Source organism: Pongo abelii, chromosome 1 (genome assembly GCF_028885655.2).
Source record: "Pongo abelii isolate AG06213 chromosome 1, NHGRI_mPonAbe1-v2.0_pri, whole genome shotgun sequence".
NCBI lineage: Eukaryota > Metazoa > Chordata > Mammalia > Primates > Hominidae > Pongo > Pongo abelii.
The window spans coordinates 25,402,281-25,425,373 of NC_071985.2; the positions used below are offsets into that span (position 1 = coordinate 25,402,281).

The window sequence follows — 23,093 nt, forward strand, 5'->3', positions numbered from 1 at the left end:
AATCACATGCTTGATCTTTCTGGTGACCAGTCAGTCCCCTGCCTGAAGCTATCTGTGGGGCCACTATGTGTCACCACATTAGCTCAAAAAAGATATTCCTGGCACTCAGGAAATTGCAAGGATTTTTGAAGATCTATGCCAGGAAAGGTGGGCAAAGACCAATTATATTCTGTAGTATACCATAGTAACCTTGGGACTATATTACTTTATCTTGCTGACCATCATTTTGGCACTTTTTAAATGAGGATTATAGTACTTAATTGGCAGGATTGCCACAAAGGTTAAATGATGTTGGTAATGTATCTACCACAGTGGTGTTAAATAGCACATAGCTATTTAGTAATTGTTATCATGTTCATAAGCAGTTTGGTAATAGTAGTGGGAACAGTCATTAGGTCATAAAATCACAGAGTCATCCTAGAAGAAAGTCCCTCAGAGTTGAACAGAATCACATCCTCCCTTTCATAAGCAGATACAGATCTTTTCTCACATATTTCAAGAAGATGCTTGTCTTAGTCTGTTTTGTTTTGCTATAGCAGAATACCTGAAACTGGGTAATTTGTGTTAAAAAGAAAAGAGATTCAGTTCTTCTAGTTCAGGAAGCTGGGAAGGTCAAGGTTGAGTGGCCTGCATCTGTCAAGGGCCTTCTTGCTGCATCACCCCAAGGTGAAAGGGTGGAAGAGCACAAGAGCATGCATGAGAGAGCAAAAGGAAAGTGGCCTGGACAGGAAGAAACCATGGTTCCATGAATAAGTGTGGACAAATAAAGTTTAATTAATTTTACCCTATCTTTGGACAGTTATCTCAACTGCCTGAGCTAAACAACTGTTTTCTTCAGCCTACCAAAAAGCATTTTGTATAGCAAAAGATTAGTTTCACTGGAGGAAGTCTGGAGAAGAGAGAAGCAGAGAGAGGGGGGATCCTGGGGAGTAGGAAATGAGGGCCCTGTTTCTCTCAAAAAAGCCTCATTGAAGAAATACATTGATCCAGTTTTTTCCATTATATGATCATCCTTTTTAAAGTGAGGAGCATAAATTAGTAAGGATGGGCTTAATATCTGTTAGTGGTAAGATAAGAAAATGCTAAAATTATTATGTTACTTTAATTGTTTGTACTATCTGGTTTTGATGTATGGCTTGTCATATGTGCAGTATATTAATAACATCATACAGAAACATAGTTAACAAATGAGTAGACGTTAAAAAAAAAAAAAGAAAGCAAGCAAGTGGCCAAGCTGGGCATGGTGGCTTATGCCTGTAATCCTAGCACTTTATGAGGTTGAGACAGGAGGATTGCTTGAGCTTGGGAGTTTTAAGAGACCAGCCTGGGCAACATAGTGAGACCTTGTGTCTATTATTTAAAAAATAGAGAGAGTGGTGAAACATATCCTTTTATCAAGAGTCCTCTCCTGTAATAACTTACCCACTCCCTTGAAACCAGCATTATTCATGAGGGCAGAGCCCTCATGACCTAATCACCTTTTAAAGGTCCCAACTCTCAACACTGTTTTATTGGGGATTAAGTTTCCAACACGTGAAATTTGGGGAATATGTTCAAACCACAGCATCAATCTTTCATTTCCTGTAATAACCTATTCTATTGTTAACAGCCCGCACCATATTTTAAGTTTGTTTATTTTATTTTATTATTTATTTATTTATTTTGAGACAAGAGTCTTGGTCTGCTGCCCAGGCTGGAGTGCAGTGGCATGATCTCAGTTCCTTGCAACTTCTGCCTCCTGGGTTCAAAGGTTTCTTCTCCCTCAGCCTCCCAAGTAGCTGGGACTACAAGCACGTGCCACTACGCCCAGCTAATTTTTGTATTTTTAGTAGAGACAGGGTTTCACCATGCTGGCCAGGCTGGTCTCGAACTCCTAACCTCAGAAGATCTGCCTGCCTCGGCCTCCCAAAGTGCTGGGATTATAGGCGTGAGCCACTGCGCCTGGCCTGTTTATTTTAAAACCTGTGTTAAGAATGGCAGAAATGGCAGATGAATCATAATGTGGTACCGGTGTTTTGTTTTTTCCCTATGTGTGTATATTGTCTTCCCCTAAACTCTTCCATCCTTTTTTCCCCTATAACAAATCTGTTGCATTAACGACCTACATTTAAAAATAAATGTTCTGGCCGGGCACGGTGGCTCACACCTGTAATCCCAACACTTTGGGAGGCCGAGGCCGGCGGATCACAAGGTTAGGAGATCAAGACCATCAGCTAACACGGTGAAACCCCGTCTCCACTAAAAATAAAAAAACATTAGCCGGGCATGGTGGCACACACCTGTAGTCCCAGCTACTTGGGAGGCTGAGGCTGAGGCAGGAGAATCACTTAAACCCGGGAGGCGGAGGTTGCAGTGAGCTGAGATTGCACCACTGCACTCCAGCGTGAGTGACAAAGCGAGACTCTGTCTCAAAAAAAAAATAATAATAATAAACGTTCTAGATCTTCTTCACTTGTTTTCATGATTATTTGGCAGTTCTGCTCCATTGTATACTATCATGTGACATTGTTTTGATTGCTTATAACTTCTCTGCTTAGCTTTAAGAATTCCCTTCTTGCTTGATGTTCTGGTTAGCCGTTGCTGCATAACAAACCACTGTAAAGCTTAGTGCTTTAAAATCACCATTTGTGGCTGGATACAGTTACTCACACTTGTAATCCGAGCACTGTGGGAAGCCAAGGATCACTTGAGGTAAAGAGTTCAAGACCAGCCTGCTCAACATGGTGAAGCTCCATCTCTACTAATAATACAAAAATTAACTGGGCGTGGTGGTGGGCACCTGCAATCCCTGCTACTCAAGAGGCTGAGGCAGGAAGGAGAATCACTTGAACCCAGGAGGCAGAGGTTGCAGTGAGCCCAGATAGCACCACTGCATTCCAGCCTGAGCGACAGAGTGAGACTCCATCTCACAAAAAAAAAAAAAAAAAATCACCATTTTTACTTGGCTCACAATTTTTAGGTCAGGAATTTGGGATGGGCTTGTCTGGGTGGTTCATCTTGGATCCACATGCTATCAGCTGGAGTGGCTGGACCACAGAATCCATTTCCATAGTGGCCTCTTTACTCATCATGTCTTCACAATCCTTGGTCTCTTTCCCAACCCAGCTGCCAAATAATTATAATCTTTTTGGGGGTTTTTTGTTTGTTTGTTTGTTTGTTTGTTTTTGAGACGGAATCTTGCTCTGTCACCCAGACTGGAGTGCAGTGGCGTGATCTCTGCTCACCGCAATTTCTGCCTCCCAGGTTCAAGTGATTCTCCTGCCTCAGCCTCCCAACTAGCTGGGATTACAGGCATGCGCCACCACACTCGGCGAATTTTGTATTTTTAGTAGAGATGGGGTTTCACCTTGTAATCTTTCTGATGTATTTTACTTTATACATTGAAAAACGTTTAAGAAGCAGTCATAAACTTTCTATATTCCAAAGAAGTCCTTGACACAAAAGATACTCTGAGCCAGAAGATCTACAGTCCATGGAGAATTTGTGTGAGCTTAATGGGAGAAGTAAGAAGTGGTAAAATTTGAGACATATTTTGAAAGTAAAACTAATAGGATTTTCTGGAATTAGACGTGGGATAAGAGAAAGAAAATAAATAAGGGCTATTCTTATTGTTAGATTGTTTTACCTATACTGGGTAAAAGGTTTTGCCACTTCTGAGACAGGGGACATTTGGAGAAAAGTTGGTCTATTTTCAGTTCTAAAATATCTGTTCAAGGAGATGAAAATAAGTTTATTTCACTTTCTTTACAAGTCCATATTATTTAAAACAATCACCAGTAATAACAACTAGGTCCTTGGAGCACCTACTAAGTGCCAGGCCCTCTGTTGGATGCTTTACCATTGTAAACCTCACAACAGCCCTACGAGGAAACTACACGTGTGCAAAAGTTGAACCTTGGTGAGTGATATGGTTTGGCTCTGTGTCCCCACCCAAATCTCATCTCCAGTTGTAATTTTGACATATAGAGGGAGGGACCCAGTTTCAAATCAAATGGCAGGAAAAGCTTATAGCAAAAACTGTAGTTTTCTCTCCCATTCCTTCTAATCCCCTGCCCAGAGGCAACCACTTGAGCTATTTTTTTTCCTTCATATTTTCAAATATGCTCTTATGGCTATTTCTTATCAATTTTAAACACTGCCCATTAACTTCATTTTAAGGTAGATGAAGATTTAATTATCTTATGTTCACCCTTTCTCCATACCCTCCACTCCCACCATCACTGCCACATCATCTGTCCTCTTCCCCATCCTCCCAGTATTGTAATATAGTTTGATCAGAACTCTTGGTTAAGTCACTAGTGTTTACATTACTATGGCTGGGTCACTGTTTCTCTCTGCTGACCCAAGCATGACACTGATTAGGTTTCCTTTCTCATAGAACTCTTGTTCTTGGATTCAGTGGCCCTCATTTTTTTCTTTTGCTTTGTTTTCTGTTACTGTTCATCACATATTTTATACAGCTGTCGATGTTATTTATTCAAACGATGTACCAGTTCCATTTGTTTGTTTGTTTCTGGAGACCTCCTTCTGGAGCTTTCCACCTTCCTGGCTCTAATCTGGACTGGTTGCTTTAGGCCTGTGGTCTAAACAGCTGTTATTTCAGGACTTCCTTGACTGTTTTCCTTTGTTTGCCCTTTGTTTCTGATCTCATAGGTTTTTTGTGTGTACTTTTTTTATCTTGCTTACGCCCTCATTTTGCTGGCACTTATCTTTCAGGGGCTTTTCTAAGAAAGATTATGTAGGAAGTAGATTTTTTTTGATTGCTTGTATATTTGATTTGTTTTTCCAAATGTGAGACCATCCCCCATAGTTCTTTTATATTTGAAAATATCTTTATTCCACCCTAATTTTGATTGGTAACCTAGCTGGGATATAATTTTGAGTTTAAAATTATTTTTTTTCATAATTTATAGACATTGCTTTTTTTCTTTTAAAGGTTCCATGTCATTCTCATTCTTTCTATGTGACTTTTTGTCTGTTTGTTTAATTTGTGTGCTTAGCACTTGGATCTTAAACCCTCCTGGACTGATCTCCTAAATGTCCTCTTTTTTCTTATTTTTCATCTTCTTGCCTTTAATTTTTTTCCCAATTATTGAGGTATTAATGCTTAGAAAGTAAATGAAAATACTGTCCTCTCACTGTTCCACCTTTGGTTATTCTGAAGAACTGGGAGAGCCCTTTTCTTTTATTTAATTTATTTATTTGTATTTTTGAGACAGGGTCTCACTCTGTAGCCTAGGCTAAAGTGTAGTAGTGCAATCACTGCTCACTGCAGCCTCAACCTCCTAGGCTCAAGAGATCATCCCACCTCAGCCTCTCACGTAGCTGGGACTACAGGCACGCACCACTACACCCAGCTAATTAAAAAAAAAAACTTTTTTGTAGAGGTGACGTCTCACTGTGTTGCCCAGGCTGGTCTCAAACTCCTGGGCTCAAGCGATCCTCCAACCTTAGCCTCCCAGTGTGCTGGGATTTACAGGCATGAACCACCGTGCATAGCCCTAGTCCTCTTCTAATGTGTGCTATATCAAAGTCCACATCTTCTTCTGGAAATAAGCGAACTTCCTTTTGCTTAACCAGAGGAAATGCAGTTCTTTGTACCCTAACCTTAGTCTCTCCTACATACATCTTTGCATTCCCTTTTTCACATACCAACTCCTGTAAACGATGTTCTCAGTTAGGGAACTGCCTGTTCCCCCTTAATCTATTATCTAGCTGTTTAAAAAAGATATTCCTGCACAATTATGAAACCCAAATATCTTATTACTTTCTCTTCTACTCAGTAATTATGTATTTTCTACCAGTAGTACAATCCAGAAAGAGTTTCTGCCTTCTATGCATGGCTCAGTTGAAAAAATAAATAAGGGCCAAGTGTGGTGGCTCACACCTTTGGGAGGCTGAGGCAAGAGGATCTCTTAAGGCTAGGAGTTCAAGATTAGCCTGGGCAACAAAGCAAGACCCCATCTCTACAAAATAAAATAAAAATTAGGCCAGGTGCAGTGGCTCACACCTGTAATCCCAACACTTTGGGAGGCCGAGGCGGGCAGATCATGAGGTCAGGAGTTTGAGACCAGCCTGGCCAACAGGGTGAAACCCTGTCCCTACTAAAAATAAAAAATCAGCCGGGCGTGGTAGCACGCGCCCATAGTCCCAGCTACTCGGGAGGCTGAGGCAGGAGAATCACTTGAACTCAGGAGGCAGAGGTTGCAGTGAGCCGAGATTGTGCCACTGCACTCCAGTCTGGGTGACAGAGCAAGACTCTGTCTCAAAAAATATAAAATAAAAATAAAAATTAGCCAGATGCACTGGTGTGTACCTGTAATCCCAGCTACTTGGGAAGCTGAGGCAGAAGGATCACTTGAAACCAGAAGTTTGAGGCCGCAGTGAGCTATGATTGCACCACTGCACTCCAGCCTGGATGACAGAGAAGACCCTGTCTCAAAAAAAAAAAAAAAAAAGGAAAAGAAAAGAAGAAATAAATAAGTAAATTATGATTAGATGTGAAAGCTTCTGCAGGGCAGGGATTCATTCTGCACTTTTATATCTGAGAGGTAGGTTCTAGTTAGAGTTTCTGCCCATTCTAAGCCCTTAATAATTATCAGATGAAGGCCAGGTGTGGTGGCTTATGCCTGTAATCCCAGCACTTTGGGAGGCTGAGGCAGACACATCATGAGGTTAAGAGATCGAGACTATCCTGGCCAACATGGTGAAACCCATCTCTACTAAAAATACAAAAATTAGCTGGGCATGGTGGCACGTGCCTGTAGTCCCAGCTACTCAGGAGACTGAGGCAGGAGAATCGCTTGAACTCGGGAGGTGGAGGTTGTAGTGAGCCGAGATCGCGCCACTGCACTCCAGCCTGGTGACAGAGCAAGACTCCGTCTCAAAAAATAATAATAATTATCAGATGAAAGAGTGGATGACTCACAGAGAAGGTATTTATTTCATTGTACTAAGATATTTACCACTGAAGTTCCAAGCTAAATAGAGTGTTTCCTTACACATCTAGTCTGGATGCTTTGGGTCATTGTTGAATGCATTTGAAGGTAATTGAACAATGACTTGGTGCCATGGTCAACCCTGTATGTTTTGCCCTTTGGCACAGTACTGCCCTTTTAAAATTAGGTTGTGCCCAGCCAGAACTTTGGCTGAGTTATAGATGCCATGATATGTAGTAGAGCTCAATAATCATTTGTTTACAGCTGGATGCGATGGCTCATGCTTGTAATCCCAGTGCTTTGGGAGGCCAAGGTGAGCAGATCACTTGAGGCCAGGAGTTCGAGACCAACCTTGGTTAACATGGCAAAAATCTCTCGCCAGGAGTTCGAGACCAACCTTGGTTAACATGGCAAAAATCTCATCTCTACTAAAAATACAAAAAAAAAAAAAAAAAGTTAGCTGCTTATTGTGGCACACACCTGTAATCCCAGCTACTTGGGAGGCTGAGGCACAAGAATTGCTTGAACCTGGGAAGTGAAAGTTATAATGAGCTGAGATTGTGCCACTGCACTCCAGCCTGGGCAACAGAAGGAGACTCTGTCTCAAAACAAACAAACAAAAAACATCATTCTTCTTATTATTATTTGTTTAATGAATCATGAGTAGAAACCTATTTCATGAAGGTTGTCTGATCTTGTAATTATTTGCAATGGATATATTTATAGTATTGCTAGTGTGAGGATTCATTTTTTTAAAAAGCTTTACTGAGATGTAAGTGGCATATCATAAAATTTACCCATTTTAAGTATACCATTCAATGGTTTTGAGTATATTTACATAGCTTTACAGCCATCCCAACAATCCAGTCTTAGAATATTTGCATCACCTGGGCCGTGTGTGGCTCATGCCTGTAATCCCAGCACTTTGGGAGGCCGAGGCGAGTGGATCACTTGAGGCCAGGAGTTTGAGACCAGCCTGGCCAACACAGTGAAGCCTCGTCTCTACCAAAAACATACAAAATTTAGCAGGGCATGGTGGTGCGCACCTGTAGTCCCAGCTACTTAGGAGGCTAAGGCAGGAGAATCGCTTGAACCCGAAAGGCGGAGGTTGCAGTGAGCTGAGGTTGTGCCACTACACTCCAGTTTGGGCAACAGAGTGAGACCCTATCTCCAAAAAAAAAAAAAAAAAAAAAAAAGTGCTCATCACCCTTAAAAAATCTCATGCCTGTTAGCATTCACTTTTCCTTTTCTCATCTCCAGCCTCAGGCAACCACTAATCTACTTTCTTTCTTTCTTTTTTTTTTTTTTAAATGTAGAGACAGGGTCTCATGTTAGCCAGGTTGGTCTCACACTCCTGGCCTGCAGCATGACCCCTGCCTTGGCCTCTCAAAGTACTGAGATTTTAGGCATGAGCCACTACTGGCCATCATCTACTTTCTGTCTATATAAATTTGTCTATTCTGGATATTTTATGTAAATAGCATTATACAATATGAGGGCTCTTAAATCTGGCTTCTTTAGCATAATGTTTTCAAGATTTATTCATATTATAGAATGTATCAATACTTCATTCCTTTTTATTATGAAATAATATCCCATTGTATGGATATACCACATTTTGCGTATTCACCAGTTGGACATCTGGGCTGTTTCTGCTTTTTGGCTATTATGAATAATGCTGCTATGAACATTCATGTATACATTTTTGTATGGACATATGTTTTAATTTCTCCTGGGTCTATACCTAGGAGTGGAATTGCTGGATCATATGGTAACTCCCTGTTTAACATTTTGAGAAACTGCTAAACTCTTTTCCAAAGTGGCTGCATCATTTTTATATTCCCACTAGTAATTTTGACATTAAAATATATGAGAGTTCTAATTTATTCGCATTCTTACTAATACCTGTTATTGTCTTTTTTTATTATAGTTATTCTAGTGGATGTGAGGTGGTATTTCATTCTGATTTGATTTGCATTTCCCTGATAACTGATAGTGTTGAGCATCTTTTATTGTGCTTGTTCGTCATTTGTATGTCTTTGAAGATATGTCTGTTTGAATCATTTTTCAATTAGGTTATTTGCCTTGTCATTGAGTAGTAAGAGTTCTTTGTTCTAGATACAAATCTAAAATCAGATATGTGATTTACATATATTTTCACCCAATCTGTGGATTGTCTGTTCACTTTTTTGATGTCATTTGAAACACAAGTTTTTAATTTTGATAAATTCCAATTTATGTGTTTTTTCTTTTACCGCCTGCAATTTTGATGGTGTATCAATGGTGTAAAATCATTGCCTAACCGAAGGTCACTAAAATTAACTCCTGCATTTTCTTCTCATAAAATTTTAGCTGTTACATTTAGGTCTTTGATCCATTTTGAGTTAATTTGTTGTGTATTGTGAGGAAAGTGTGCAAATTGATTCTTTTGAGTGTCAGTATCCCTTGTGGGGCCCAGTGCAGTGACTCATGCCCGTAATCCCAGCACTTTGGGAGGCCAACACAGGAGGATTGCTTGAGCTCAGGAGTTCAAGACCAGCCTGGGCAACATAGTGAGACCTCATCTCTACAAAAATACACAAAAACAAAACAAAATTAAATGGGCATGGTGGTGCATGCCTATAGTCTTAGCTACTTGGGAGGCTGAGGCGGGAGGATTGTGTGAGCCCCAGAGATCAAGGTTGCAGTGAGCTATGATACTCCAGCCTGCACTACAGAGTGAGACCCTGTCTCCAAACAAACAAACAAACAAACAAACAAAAAACCACTTGTCCTGGCACCTTTGTTGCAAAGATTAATTACTCCCTCATTGAATTGTCTTGTTACCTTTGTTAAAAATTGAAGGTCCATTTGTAACAAAATAATGTTTTCCTAAAGTTAAAAGTTGCTACTGTTACCTCTCAATTTTAACTTTTTTTTTTTTCTTTTTTAATTAATGTTTTTTACCCATGGCAAGCTGTAATAGCTTTTTTGAGGGGAGGGAGGTGCTTCATATAGAACAGTAGGTGCTGCTTATCAACAGATGAAAGGAAGGTTCTTTTTCAGGCAACCATCTCATTTGTGAGTGAATGCACTTTCTCTTTAAAATGTTGGGATTGTTAGTGCCATTTTTATTGTAAATATCAGAATTGTTATTTTTTGTCTTCTACCTAAGAATTCTGTCTCTTAGGCTTTCTCTTCTCAGTTTTCCCAAAGTTGAGAAAAGCTGGGTTGAGAGGGCAAAAGGAAAAAAAAAGAATTCTGTCTCTGACACAATTAGATAGGGAACCAGTTGGGAAGCTGTAAGAATAATGCAGGTGCAAGATGGTGGTGGTTTGAGCCAGGTGATAGCTGTGGATGTAGACAGAATCTGAATATATTGTGTCATAGGATTGACCTGATTTGCTAATGGAGGTAGTTAAGGATGTGGGAAAGTGGAATCAAGCATGGCTCCAAGGTCTGGGCCTGAAAAACTGGGAGAATGAGTTCACATTAACTAAGATGGGAAAGACAATGGTAGGGGCCTGTTTAGGGAAGAGCTAGGAAGAGATTAGCATCTCATTTCTAATGATGTAATACATAGAATCTTGCAGGAGCCTTTGGTGAAGTGTAGTTTAAGTCATCTAATACTAAAATTTATATGAAGTGTCCAGAATGCCTTTTACTGTAAATAACTTATTAAAATAATAAACTGCGTAATATTAAGTGTGATATTTGTCAGAGATATTAAGTGATTATAGGACTCCCAAACTAAGAATGCTTTATAATTATCATCAGTATTCCCCTTTACCTTGGGGCATGTAGAACTGGCTTTAAGATTTGTTTTTGTGGGGAGTGTTTTGTGGGTTTTTTGTTTTTTTTTTTTTTAGATGGAGCCTCACCCTGTTGCCCAGGCCGGAGTGCAGTAACAGGATCTTGGCTCACTGCAGCCTCCGCTTCCCAGGTTCAAGCAATTCTCCTGCCTTAGCCTCCCGAGTAGCTGGGATTGCAGGCATGCAACACCATGCTCAGCTAATTTTTTTATTTTCAGTAGAGATGGGGTTTCACCATGTTAGCCAGGCTGGTCTCGAACTCCTGACCTCAAGTGATCCACCCGCCTCAGCCTCCCAAAGTGCTGGGATTACAGGCGTGAGCCACCATGCCTGGCATGTATTTATATATTTAAATTAAAAGATGTTTCAACAGCATGGTAATTGGCATAGAGCTGAGACAGGAAGATAAAAGGAACAGAAAAAAAATCCAGAAATATTCCTATGCATATCTAGATAGTTGATGTTTTTAAAAAGCACAAAGGCAATGCAGTGGAGAATGTATAGTCTTTTCAACAATGGTACTGGAGCAACTGAATATCCATATGCAAAAAGAAAAATTGAACCTTAATTCATACCTTTTACCACATATAAAAAATAACTCAAAATGGATCAAAGACCATTGAAAACAACATTATAAAACTCTTGGAAGAAAACACTGGGGAAATTTTTTTCTACCTGAATTAAGCAAAGATTTCCTATATGACATTAAAAGCATAAACCATAAAAGAGCAAATAGGTAAACTGAACTGCTCTTCGAAAGTGCCAATAAGCCAGGTACAGTGGTACACACCTGTAAACCCAGCTACTGAGGAGACTGAGATGGGAGGATCCTTTGAGCTCAGCAGTTCGAGGCCAGCCTGGGCAGCATAACGAGACCCAGTCTCTTACAAAAATGCAAATAAGAGAATATAAAGATAAACCACAGACTAGGAGAAAATATTTGCAAAGCATGTATCTGATAAAGGATTAAAAACTACACCATTTTAGGCCAGGTGTGGTGGCTCACGCCTGTAATCCCAGCACTTTGGGAGGCTGAGGTGGGCGGATCACAAGGTCAGGAGATCGAGACCAACCTGGCTAACATGGTGAAACTCTGTCTCTACTAAAAATACAAAAAAAATTAGCCGAGCGTGGTGGCGGGCACCTGTAGTCCCAGCTACTCTGGAGGCTGAGGCAGGAGAATGGCAAGAACCCAGAAGGTGGAGCTTGCCGTGAGCCAAGATCGCACCACTGCATTCCAGCCTGGACAACAAAACAACTCTGTCTCAGGAAAAAAAAAAAACCTACACCATTTTGGGCCGGGCACATTGGCTCACGCCTGTAATCCCAGCACTTTGGGAACCGAGGCAGGCAGATCACGAGGTCAGGAGATCGAGACCATCCTGGCCAACATGGTGAAATCCCGTCTCTACCAAAAATACAAAAAGTAGCTGAGTGTGGTGGTGCATGCCTGTAATCCCAGCTACTTGGGAGGCTGAGGCAGGAGAATCACTTGAACCCGGGAGTTGAGTTTGCAGTGAGCCGAGATCGTGCCACTGTACTCCAGCCTGGCGACAGAGACTCCGTCTCAAAAAAAAAAAAAAAAAAAAAACTACACCATTTTAAAAGTGGCCAAAAGGTACTTGAAAATTGCCAAGAAAGTAGATTTTAAGTGATCTACCACAAAAAAAGTAATAAGAATATGAGGTAATGCCTGTGTCGATTGTCTCAACTTGGCCGTTCCACAGTGTATACACATTTTAAAAACACATGTTGGCCAGGCATGGTGGCTTACGCTTGTAATCTCACCACTTTGGGAGGCCGAGATGAGCAGATCACCTGAGGTTGGGAGTTCGAGACCAGCCTGACCAACATGGAGAAACCCTGTTTCTACTAAAAATACAAAAAAAAAAAAAAAAAAATTAGCTGGGCGTGGTGGTGCATGCCTGTAATCCCAGCTACTCGGGAGGCTGAGGCAGGAGAATTGCTTGAATCCGGGAGGCGGAGGTTGCGGTGAGCTGAGATTGTGCCATTGCACTCCAGCCTGGGCAACAAGAGCAAAACTCCATCTCAAAAAAAAAAAAAAAAAAGGCTGGGTGCTGCAGCTCACGCCTATAATCCTAGCACTTTGGGAGGCCAAGGCAGGTGGATCACGAGGTCAGGAGTTCGAGACCAGCCTGACCAATATGGTGCAACCCCGTCTCTACTAAAAATACAAAAGTTAGCCAGGCTTGGTGGTGGTCGCCTGTAATCCCAGCTGCTCAGGAGGCTGAGGCAGGAGAATCAACTTGAACCCGGGAGGCAGAGGTTGCAGTGAGCTGAGATCATGCCACTGCACTCCAGCCTGGGCGACAGAGTGCGACTCCATCTCAAAACAAAAAAAACCATGTTGTACAACCTAAATATGTACCATTTTTCTTTGTCAGTTTACAAAATTATTTAATCAACTTTAAACATAAAAATGGCCAAAAGATTTGTACAGTTACTTCACCATAGGAGGTGTACAAATGGTAAACTCATGAAAAATGCTTCACACCATTAGTCACTAGGGAAATGCAAATTAAAGTCACAATAAGCACTACAAACCTTAGAATAACTAACAAAGATTGAAAAGACTGGCTGTGCCAAATGTTGGCAAGGATATGGAGGAACTGGAACTTTCATGCACTGATGATGGGAATGTAATGGTACTAGTAGTTCGGAAAACAGTTTGGCAATTTCTTTTTTTCTTTTTTTTTTTTTTTTTTTTTTTTGAGACAGAGTCTTGCTCTGTCCCAAGGCTGGAGTGCAGTTGCCTGATCTCGGCTCACTGCAACCTCCGCCTCCCGGGTTCAAGTGATTCTTCTGCCTCAGTCTCCTGAGTAGCTGGGATTACAGGCATGTGCCACCATGCCCAGCTAATTTTTGTATTTTTAGTAGAGACAGGGTTTCACCATGTTGGCCAGGATGGTCTCAATCTTTTGACCTCATGATCCTCCCGCCTCAGCCTCCCAAAGTGCTGGGATTACAGGCGTGAGCCACTCCGCCCGGCCAGCAATTTATTAAAAGTTAAGCATATACCTACAGTTTGATATGGCCATACTACTGGTTTCTTACACTTAGGTAATTTACTGAAGAGAAATGAAAGCATATACAGCCTGGGAGCCGTGGCTCATGCCTGTAATCCCAGCACTTTGGGAGGCTAAGGCAGGTGGATCATGAGGTCAGGAGCTCAAGACCAGCCTGGCCAAGATGGTGAAACTCCATCTCTACTAAAAATAGAAAACTTAGCCAGGCATGGGGGTTGGGGGGGCACACTTGTAATCTCAGCTACTTGGGAGGCTGATGCAGAGAATTGCTTGAACCCAGGAGGCAGAGGTTGCAATGAGCCAAGATCGCCCCACTGCACTCTAGCCTGGGTAACAGAGTGAGACTCAGTCGTTAAAAAAAAAAAAAAAAAAAAAAAAAAGCATATACAAAGACTTGTACAAGAAAATTACTGACACATGAAACAACTTGGGTGAAACCCAAAACGATTATGTTGCATGAAAGAAAGCAGAGTACATATTGTATAATTCCACTTATATAAAACTTTAGAAAATGCAAACTAATCTATAGTGCCAAAACAGATAGGTGGCTGCCTAAGGATAAAGGAGAGCAGGTAAGGGCAGGAAAGAAAGGTTACAAAGCAGTCCTCAATAATTTTTAAGAGTGCAAAGGGATTCTGAGACATGAATATTTGACAACCTCTGCCCTCTAGAGTCAGAAGACCCTTAGGCTTGTTGAACCATGCTCTAGTATGATATTGAAAGTGTTATGCAGTAATATTCTTTCCTATTTCCAAGTATGGAATCCTAGCATTCCAAGAGAGAATTCCAACAATGAGCTGAACAGTGATGAAATCATTGAATAATAAGTATATAGGTTCCATAAGGTGGTTAAAGAACAACATCTAACAGGCTTGGAATTTTAGCTAAAAAGAGAATAATAATAATTTACCTCTTTGTAGAGGAGTAACTCATTGGTTAAGTCTTAGTAGGTTTATTAGAAACATGAATCTCATTAATTATAGCCTGTGTCTGAACATTGCGAGCTATAAGAACCCTCATATTAATGGTTAAGGGACTGTTGGAAATGATTTGATTTTATTTAAAATGGGGTCTTTGTGGAGGAGTCAGGAATGTTCAAAATGAGCTTCAGGTGTGGGGCTTGCTCTGCGCTCCTGATACCAAGGGTCTGGCAAGCACAAAGGAAGGTGAGAGAGTTTATCTGGGGGGACTCAAGGAAAACTTCCTGAAAGAGGTGTCCTTTGAGAATTCCCACAGGTATAAATGAGGAGGGAGACACTTCAGGGAAGGGAACCACTGAGAGCACAGAGAAGGCATGAAGCTTCTGGATTGTTTAGGGAACAGCAAGAGATTTGGTGTAAACAGGGTGTGGGAGTTGGAAGAATGTGTAGGAAGAATCAAACCAGAAAGGAAGATGGTCAGATCCTAAAGGGATTTCCTGCCATAGTGACAGCTGGAGGATTCATTCTGCAGTGGGAGCGGAATTTGAGAGAATTGGACGTGTATTTTAGGACAATAACACTAGCGGCATTGTAAAGAGGCCCAGAGAGAGGAAGTCTAGAGGCAGGACCATTTAGGAGGACTCACATTTTGCCTTGACTGAGGGTTGACGTAATCAGAGGAATGCCTGATGCAAATTGGTTAGAGGGAAGGGAGAAACCTGCCTGGTATTTGGGAGGTAGGGTGGGGTGGAGTAGAGTGGTGTGGTGATCATTATCTGAGATAGGGAATCCTGGAAGAAGAGCAGTTTGGGGCCGGAAGGTGGGGTGGACTTTTCATTTACTTAAGGACATATTTTGTTTTTTTGTTATTGTTTTTGAGATAGAGTCTTGCTCTGTTACCCAGGCTGGAGTGCAGTGGCACGATCTCGGCTCATTGCAGCCTCCGCCTCCCAGGTTCAAGTGATTCTCCTGCCTCAGCCTCCCAAGTAGCTGGGATTACAGGTGTGCACCACCACACCCAGCTAATTTTTTGGGTTTTTTTAGTAGAGACAGGGTTTCACCATGTTGGCCAGGCTGGTTTCAAACTCCTGACCTCAGGTGATCTGCTACCATGCATAGCCAAAGAGATGTATTTTGATGAGCAGAAGGTTTTCATTTAAATAAAATACAATTTGTTAATTTTTTATTTTTTATAAAGAGGTTCTTCTCATCTCATGTTAATTGCTTTTTTTTTTTTTTTTTTTTTTTTTTTTTGAGACAATGTCACTCTGTTGGCCAGGCTGGAGTGCAGTGGCACGATCTCAGCTCACTGCAACCTCCATCTCCCAGGCTCAAGCAATTTTCCTGCCTCAGCCTCCCGAGTAGGTGGGATTACAGGTGTGTGCCATCACACCCGGCTAATTTTTGTATTTTTAGTAGAGACGGGGTTTCACCATATTGGCCAGGCTGGTCTGGAACTCCTGACCTCAGGTAATCTGCCTGCCTTGGCCTCGAAAAGTGCTGGGATTACAGGTGTGAGCCACCGCGCCCAGCCGTTAATTGCATTTTTTAAAAGATTTTATTTGGTCTGAGCACAGTGGCTCATGTCTGTAATCCCAGCACTTTGGGAGGCCCAGAAGGGCGGATTGCTTGCACTCGGGAGTTCAAGACTAGCCTGGGCAACATAGTGAAATCCTGTCTCTACTAAAAATAAAAAATTAGCCAGCCAAACATCTTATGTGCTCACTCATAAGTGGGAGCTAAGCTATGAGGACACAAAGCATAAGAATGATACAGTGGACTTTTGTGGACTTGAGGGAAAGAGTGGGAGCGGTTGAGGGATGAAAGACTGCACACTGGGTACAGTATATGCTGCTCCAGTGATGGGTGCACCAAAATCTCAGAAATCACCACCAAATAACTTACTCATGTAACCAAACACCACCTGTTCCCCAAAAACCTATTGAAGTAAAAAATAAATTAATTAATTAAATTAAGTAAAAGAAAAAAAAATTAGCCAGGCATGGTAGCATGCATCTATAGTCTTAGCTACTCAGGAGGCTGAGGTGGGAGAATCATCTGAGCCTGGGAGGTCGAGGCTGCAGTGAGCTGAGATCATGCCACTGCACTCCAGCCTGGGAGATGGAACAAGACTCTGTCTCAAAAAAATAAAAAAATAAAAATAAAAGGTTTTAAGACTTTTTTTCTCCCTTCTTCTCTAGATATAATTGACCCTGCAATCCTGCGCCCGGGCCGCCTGGACAAAACACTGTTTGTGGGTTTACCACCCGCTGCAGATCGCCTTGCCATCTTAAAAACTATCACAAAAGTGAGTAAAGGAAATGGTATATTTTTGTATGTGTTTCTCTTGTTTTAAATAGAGACAGTTATAAGAGGTAGTAATTTTGGTTGACTGATTACTTTCTCTTCTGTAGCTGTGTTTGCCCAGCCTATATCTCCCAAAGGGAAGGTGAACTGATCTTCAATTATTACTTTAAAATAATTTACATCAGATCATATTTGAAATGGAGTAGAAACTTTTAGAGAAACTGGCACTTTGGGAGGGTGAGGTGGACAGATTTAAGCCCAGGAGTTTGGTACCAGCCTGGGCAATATACTGAGACTCTGTCTCTACAAAAGATAGAAAAAATTAGCCAGATATGGTGGCACCCACCTGTGGGACTATGTACTCAGAAGGCTTAGGTGGAAGGACTGCTTGAGCCCAGGAGATCAAGGCTGCAGGGAGCTGTGATCACGCCACTGTACTCCAGCCTGGGCAACAGAGCAAGACCCTATCTTTTTTTTTTTTTTTTTTTTTTTTGAGGCGGAGTCTTGCTCTGTCACCCAGGCTGGAGTGCAGTGGCATGATCTTGGCTCACTGCAAGCTCCACCTCCCGGGTTCACGCCATTCTCCTGCTTCAGCCTCCCAAGTAGCTGGGGACTACAGGCGCTCACCACCACGCCTGGCTAATTTTTTGTGTTTTAGTAGAGACGGGGTTTCACTGTGTTAGCCAGGATGGTCTCGATATCCTGACCTCGTGATCCACCCTCCTTGGCCTCCCAAAGTGGTGGGATTACAGGCGTGAGCCACTGCACCCGGCCCTGCAAGACCCTATATTTAAAAATAAATAAATAAGTGGGCCAAACACGTTGGCTCACGCCTGCCATCCCAGCACTTTGGGAAGCCAAGGCAGGTGGATTGCTTTGACCTCAGGAGTTCAAGATCAGCCTGGGAAACATGGGGAAACCCCATCTCTACAAAAAATACAAAAATTAGCTGGACTTCAATGGCTCATGCCTGGCTGAGGCTGGAGAATCGCTTGAGCCCAAGAAGTGGAGGTTGCAGTCAGCCAAGATCACGCCACTGCACTGAAGCCTGGGTAACAGACCAAGACCCTCTCTTAAAAAAAATTGAATGAGTTCTGTCATCCCACTTCTCACTACCTGGAACTAGTTTTTCTGCCCTTCACACATGACATTTTGAGGTCTGTAGAAGTGCTTTGTTTCTACATTTCTATAGCCTTGGGATGGGAGAAGGAGCTAAGCTGGTGGTGTTAACCCTTCTGGGGATGAAATCACTTGTACCTGGACCTGCTCTGTCCATCTAGTTGGAGATACCTCCCCCGTGGGAGCTGTCCCACTCCCATGGGGTTGTACCCAGTGCTGTCCAGCTCTCTGGAAAGTGGCATACCTTGGCAGTTCTTCCTGAATCTGCTGAAATCCCTTGATTGTGTGTGTCTAACTTTTTCTAGAGCTATCTTCTCCTCAGGCTGCTTGTCTCCAGCTTGGAATATTAATAGACATCACAAGATTTTGTTAACTTACCTTCTTTCTTCAATACTCCTTCCCAGGAAAGGAGGCCTAATTATCAGCCACTTTCAAATTTTCTCTTCGCACCCACTTTTCAACATTTGCAGCATGAAGGTTTACCCGTTTCTTTGGTTGCTACTGGTAAATTGTTTAACTTTTTTTAGTATTCTTTTGATGCTGACAAAGGAAGATTCTGTGATCCTGCTTCACTGGGCCATCATTACTTAAAACCGCCTTTAGCAATATTCCTAAAAATCACCCAGAGGAGGGAGAACAGGGCAGATGAGAACAGAAGAATGATCATCTTTGTAGGGTAAAAAGATTCTATTGATGCACAGTATGGAAAATAGCTTGGAAGCCAGTAAAGTAAAAGTTATGAAATTAAGCAAGTTAGAACTAAAGCAATACGACTGAGAAACATCAATGAAAAAGAAAAAATAACGAACTAAGGCATTATCACGGGAATAACAAAGAAGATATAGACATGAGAACTGTTTAAAGGTTTTAATTAGTAGGACATTGGATTAACTGTAGAGTTGGGAGTTAAAGGAAAAGGTAGATGAATTTGCGGCTTGTGCAGCAGGTGGCATCCACCAGGATTAGAGGTCTGGGAGATGAGCTATCTGAGTTTCAGATGCCTGGGCACTATCAAGTGGAAAAGTCGAGCAGGATGTTGGGTCTGTGGTTGGGAGTTCAGGAGAGTCCTCTGGCTGGGCTATAGTTTTGTCTGTCATCAGGACATAGCTGATGGTCAAAGCCACGAAAACATGTTGCTTTAGTTTAGTAGTTCTCAACCTAAGGCAATTTTCCCACCACCCCACCTCACGTCCCCAGGGAACATTTGGCAATGTCTAGGGACATTTATTTACCACTACACAGAGGAGCGATCATGCTGCTAAATATTCCACAGTGCACAGGACAGCCAACAACAAAGAATTATCTAAGGCCAGGCATGGTGGCTCAGGCCTGTAATCCCAGCACTTTGGGAGGCTGAGACAGGAGGATCCCTTGAGCCTAGGAGTTAGAGACCAGCCTGGGCAACAGAGTGAGACCCTGTCTCTACAAGAAAAAAAATTTTTTTTTTTTTAGAGACAGAATCTCACTCTGTTGCCCAGGCTGGAGTGCAGTGGTGCCACCTCGGTTCACTGCAACCTCCACCTCCCGCGTTCAAGTGATTCTCCTGCCTCAACCTCCTGAGTAGCTGGGATTACAGGTGTGCACCACCAAGCCCAGCTAATTTTTGTATTTTTAGTAGAGACGGGGTTTCACTACATTGGCCAGGCTGGTCTCGAACTCCTGACCTCATGATCCACCTGCCTCAAGTCTCCCAAAGTGCTGGGATTACAAGTGTGAGCCACCGTACCTGGCCAAGAAAATTTTTTAATTAGTTGGGCATAGGGGCATGCACCCATAGTCCCAGCTACTTGGTAGGCTGAGGTGGGAGGATGGCTTGACCCCAAGAAGTTGAGGCTGCAGTGTGCCATGATCACATCACTGCACTCCGGCCTGAGCAACAGAGCTGAGACCCTGTCTCAAGGGAAAAAAAAAAAAAAGAATTATCCAACTCAAAATGTCAGTAATGCCAAAGTTAAGAAACCCTGCTTTGGTTGCATATACTTATTTCTTTGCATCAAACAGGTTTGATGATGACTGCATCATAGCATCTTCTCTCCCTTTCGTTGGCTCTGTTTTTTTTTTGTTTTTTTTTTTTTTTTGACACAGTGTGTCAAAAAAAGAGACCCTGTTTGTTGCCCAGGCTGAAGTGCAGTAGCGTGATCTCAGCTCACTGCAACCTCCACCTCCTGGGTTCAAGCAAATCTCCTACTTCAGCCTCCCCATGTAGCTGGGACCACAGGTGCATGCCACCACACCCTGCTAATTTTTTTTTGTATTTTTAGTAGAGACGGGGTTTTACCATGTTAGCCAGGCTGGTCTCAAACTCCTGACTTCAAGTGATCCGCCCACCTCGGCCTCCCAAAGTGCTGGGATTACAGACGTGAGCCACCATGCCTGGCCTCCTTGGCTCTGTCATTAGGAACTATGGTCTTGAGATTTTGTTTGCTTTGGTCAATGTATGTGGGTGTGTATGTATATACAAATAAGCACACACATATAATCCAATTTTGTTTCTATGAATTTCCTGTAGTCATGGTGACATAATGATAATGCTTTCACACTTGTCCTTGGGATTTCATGAACCAAAGAGAAAAGTTGGATTGGTATTTATTTCTAGACATTCCAGACATGAGGCATGTGGTATTCAGAGCTTTATAGATTTGGAACCAGAGAATGATTGGCTCATTCTTCCTGCTGTGTTTCATTCAATGTATGGTACTCACACCAGAACAACTTTATACTTCATTCATCTAGAATTTCAGTGCTATTTGCCAAAATCATTAGGCCTCAGACCAAAAGGTGAATATTCAAAGTACCCCACTTCAGCCAGGCACAGTGGCTCATGCCTGTAATCCCAGCACTTTGGGAGGCCGAGGCAGGTGGATCACTTGAGGTCAGGAGTTCAAGACCAGCCTGGCCAACATGGCAAAACACTGTCTCTACAAAAATACAAAGATTAGCTGGGTGTGATGGTGTGCTCCTGTGATCCCAGCTACTCAGCAGGCTGAGGCACAAGAATCGCTTGAACCTGGGAGGCGGAGGTTGCAGTGAGCCAAGATTGTGCTCCAGCCTGGGTGACACAGTAAGACTCCGTCTCAAAAAAAAAAAAAAAAAAGAAGTATCCCACTTCATCAATAAGTATTTGTTATAAACTAAATGCATCCTTGACTGTGTAGAGACTAAGAAACGTAAGACATTGTCTTACCTATCAGGAGCTTGCCTTCCAGATGATAATAGGAATGTTTATGAAGCAATGACAAATGTATTAATTCATTCCTGAGGAGGAGAAGTAAATAAAGGTGACTGAATAGTGTGGAGATTTCAACTATATTTATAAAGACATACAGTGAAAAACATCAAGAAGGAAATATGCCAACAAACAGTGCTTTCCTCTGGGAGATGGCATTATGTGTCATTTTTCCACTTTGTTAGTGCTCTTCAACCAAAGCCCACCAAGAGCACACATGTAGTTGAACAAGTTGGGCTTATTACTCTGTGCAGCGCAGGAGAATGTACTCCATGGGGAACTGAGGGCATATCTCAGTAAGAGGGTATTAGGACTTAATTGATTTGGGGTTTGTGTTAGATTTGGGAAGGATTTAATAACGGCGTTTGCCCTGAATGGCTGTTAAAAAGCAAGCGTAATTCTATAATTGGGTGACTTAATAAATCTTGCCTAAAAGGAAGGAAGACTAGACCAAGGCTAAAACTGTAATTGGCAAAGAAACAGTAGTTATATTAGCTAAGATGGCGGATGTTTGGTCATTTTCGTGTCTTGGGCAGTGTTTGTGCTTTGTCCCTGTTCAGACTTCATTACAGAGTGTTCTCATTTCTGTCTTGACCCTTCATGGCCACAGAATGGCCTTGTCTAATGTCCATATTCGTGGAATTATTTATGTGTGATAGGAGAGCACCACAGCTTCGCTGTAAGGGCCCAGCCCGCTTGGAGCAACAAGACCTACCTACTAATATCAGCCTACATGTCAGATGTTACTCTACTCACCGCAACCTCCGCCTCCCAGGTTCAAGTGATTCTCCTGCCTCAGCCTCCTGAGTAGCTGGGACTACAGGCATGCATCACCATACCTAGCTAATTTTTGTAGTTTTAGTAGAGACGGGGTTTTGCTATGTTGGTCAGGCTGGTCTCGATCTCCTGGTCTCAAGTGATCTGCCTGCCTTGGCCTCCCAGAGTGTTCATTTGCTTTATATTTTCAGATTTTCTCTCATGACCGTATATGTATGTATGTGTTTGGTTTGTCTGTCTGTATAAAGAATAGTCATCTGCCAGGCGGTGTCTCAAGCTTGTAATTCCAGCACTTTGGGAGGCTGAGGCAGATGATCACCTGAGGTCAGGAGTTCGAAACCAGCCTGACCAACATGGAGAAACCCTGTCTCTACTAAAAATATGAAATTAGCTGGACATAATGGTGCATGCCTGTAATCCCAGCTACTCAGGAGGCTGAGGCAGGAGAATAGCTTGAACCCGGGAGGCAGAGGTTGTGGTGAGCCAAGATCGTGCTATTGCACTCCAACCTGGGCAACAAGAGCAAAACTCTGTCTCCAAAAAAAAAAAAGTCATTTGGCATAAATGGGGTGGGTAACAGAGAGGAGCCCTGCAGCTTCCAAGCACAAAGTTGTGAATATGGAAGAAGAAAAAAAACAAAAAAGACATTTCAATAGAGGTCAACTTTGGCCGGGCATGGTGGCTCACACCTGTAATCCCAGCACTTTGGGAGGCCAAGGTGGACAGATCCCACCTCCCTAGTAGCTGGGATCACAGGCACGTGCCACCACACCCGGCTAATTTTTGTATTTTTAGAGAAATGAGGTTTCACCATGTTGGCCAGGCTGGTCTGGAACTCCTGACCTGGTGATCCGCCCACCTCGGCCTCTCAAAGTGCTGGGATTACAGGTGTGAGCCACCATGCCGGGCCAAAAGCAACTTTTGTAGATTGTGGTTTAGACTGCTGCATAGTCAGTCCTCAGCCTCTG

The 23,093-nt window shown here is 42.4% G+C and overlaps 1 protein-coding gene and 1 long non-coding RNA gene across 4 annotated transcripts in view; both read left to right on the plus strand.

The window, feature by feature from the left end:
* The window catches only part of NVL (nuclear VCP like), a 107,321-nt gene that overhangs the window by 62,911 nt on the left and 21,317 nt on the right, over window positions 1–23,093 (plus strand). For all 3 annotated transcript variants that reach the window (XM_024231690.3, XM_054519792.2, XM_054519790.2), the window contains one exon: window positions 16,898–17,004. In XM_024231690.3, coding sequence (XP_024087458.2) covers window positions 16,898–17,004 — 107 coding nt within the window. The remainder of the gene's footprint in view (window positions 1–16,897; window positions 17,005–23,093) is intronic.
* LOC134760264 (uncharacterized) lies at window positions 17,528–22,712 on the plus strand. The gene is made up of 2 exons (XR_010137454.1): window positions 17,528–22,123; window positions 22,570–22,712. It is a non-coding gene; the product is annotated as an uncharacterized LOC134760264 (long non-coding RNA).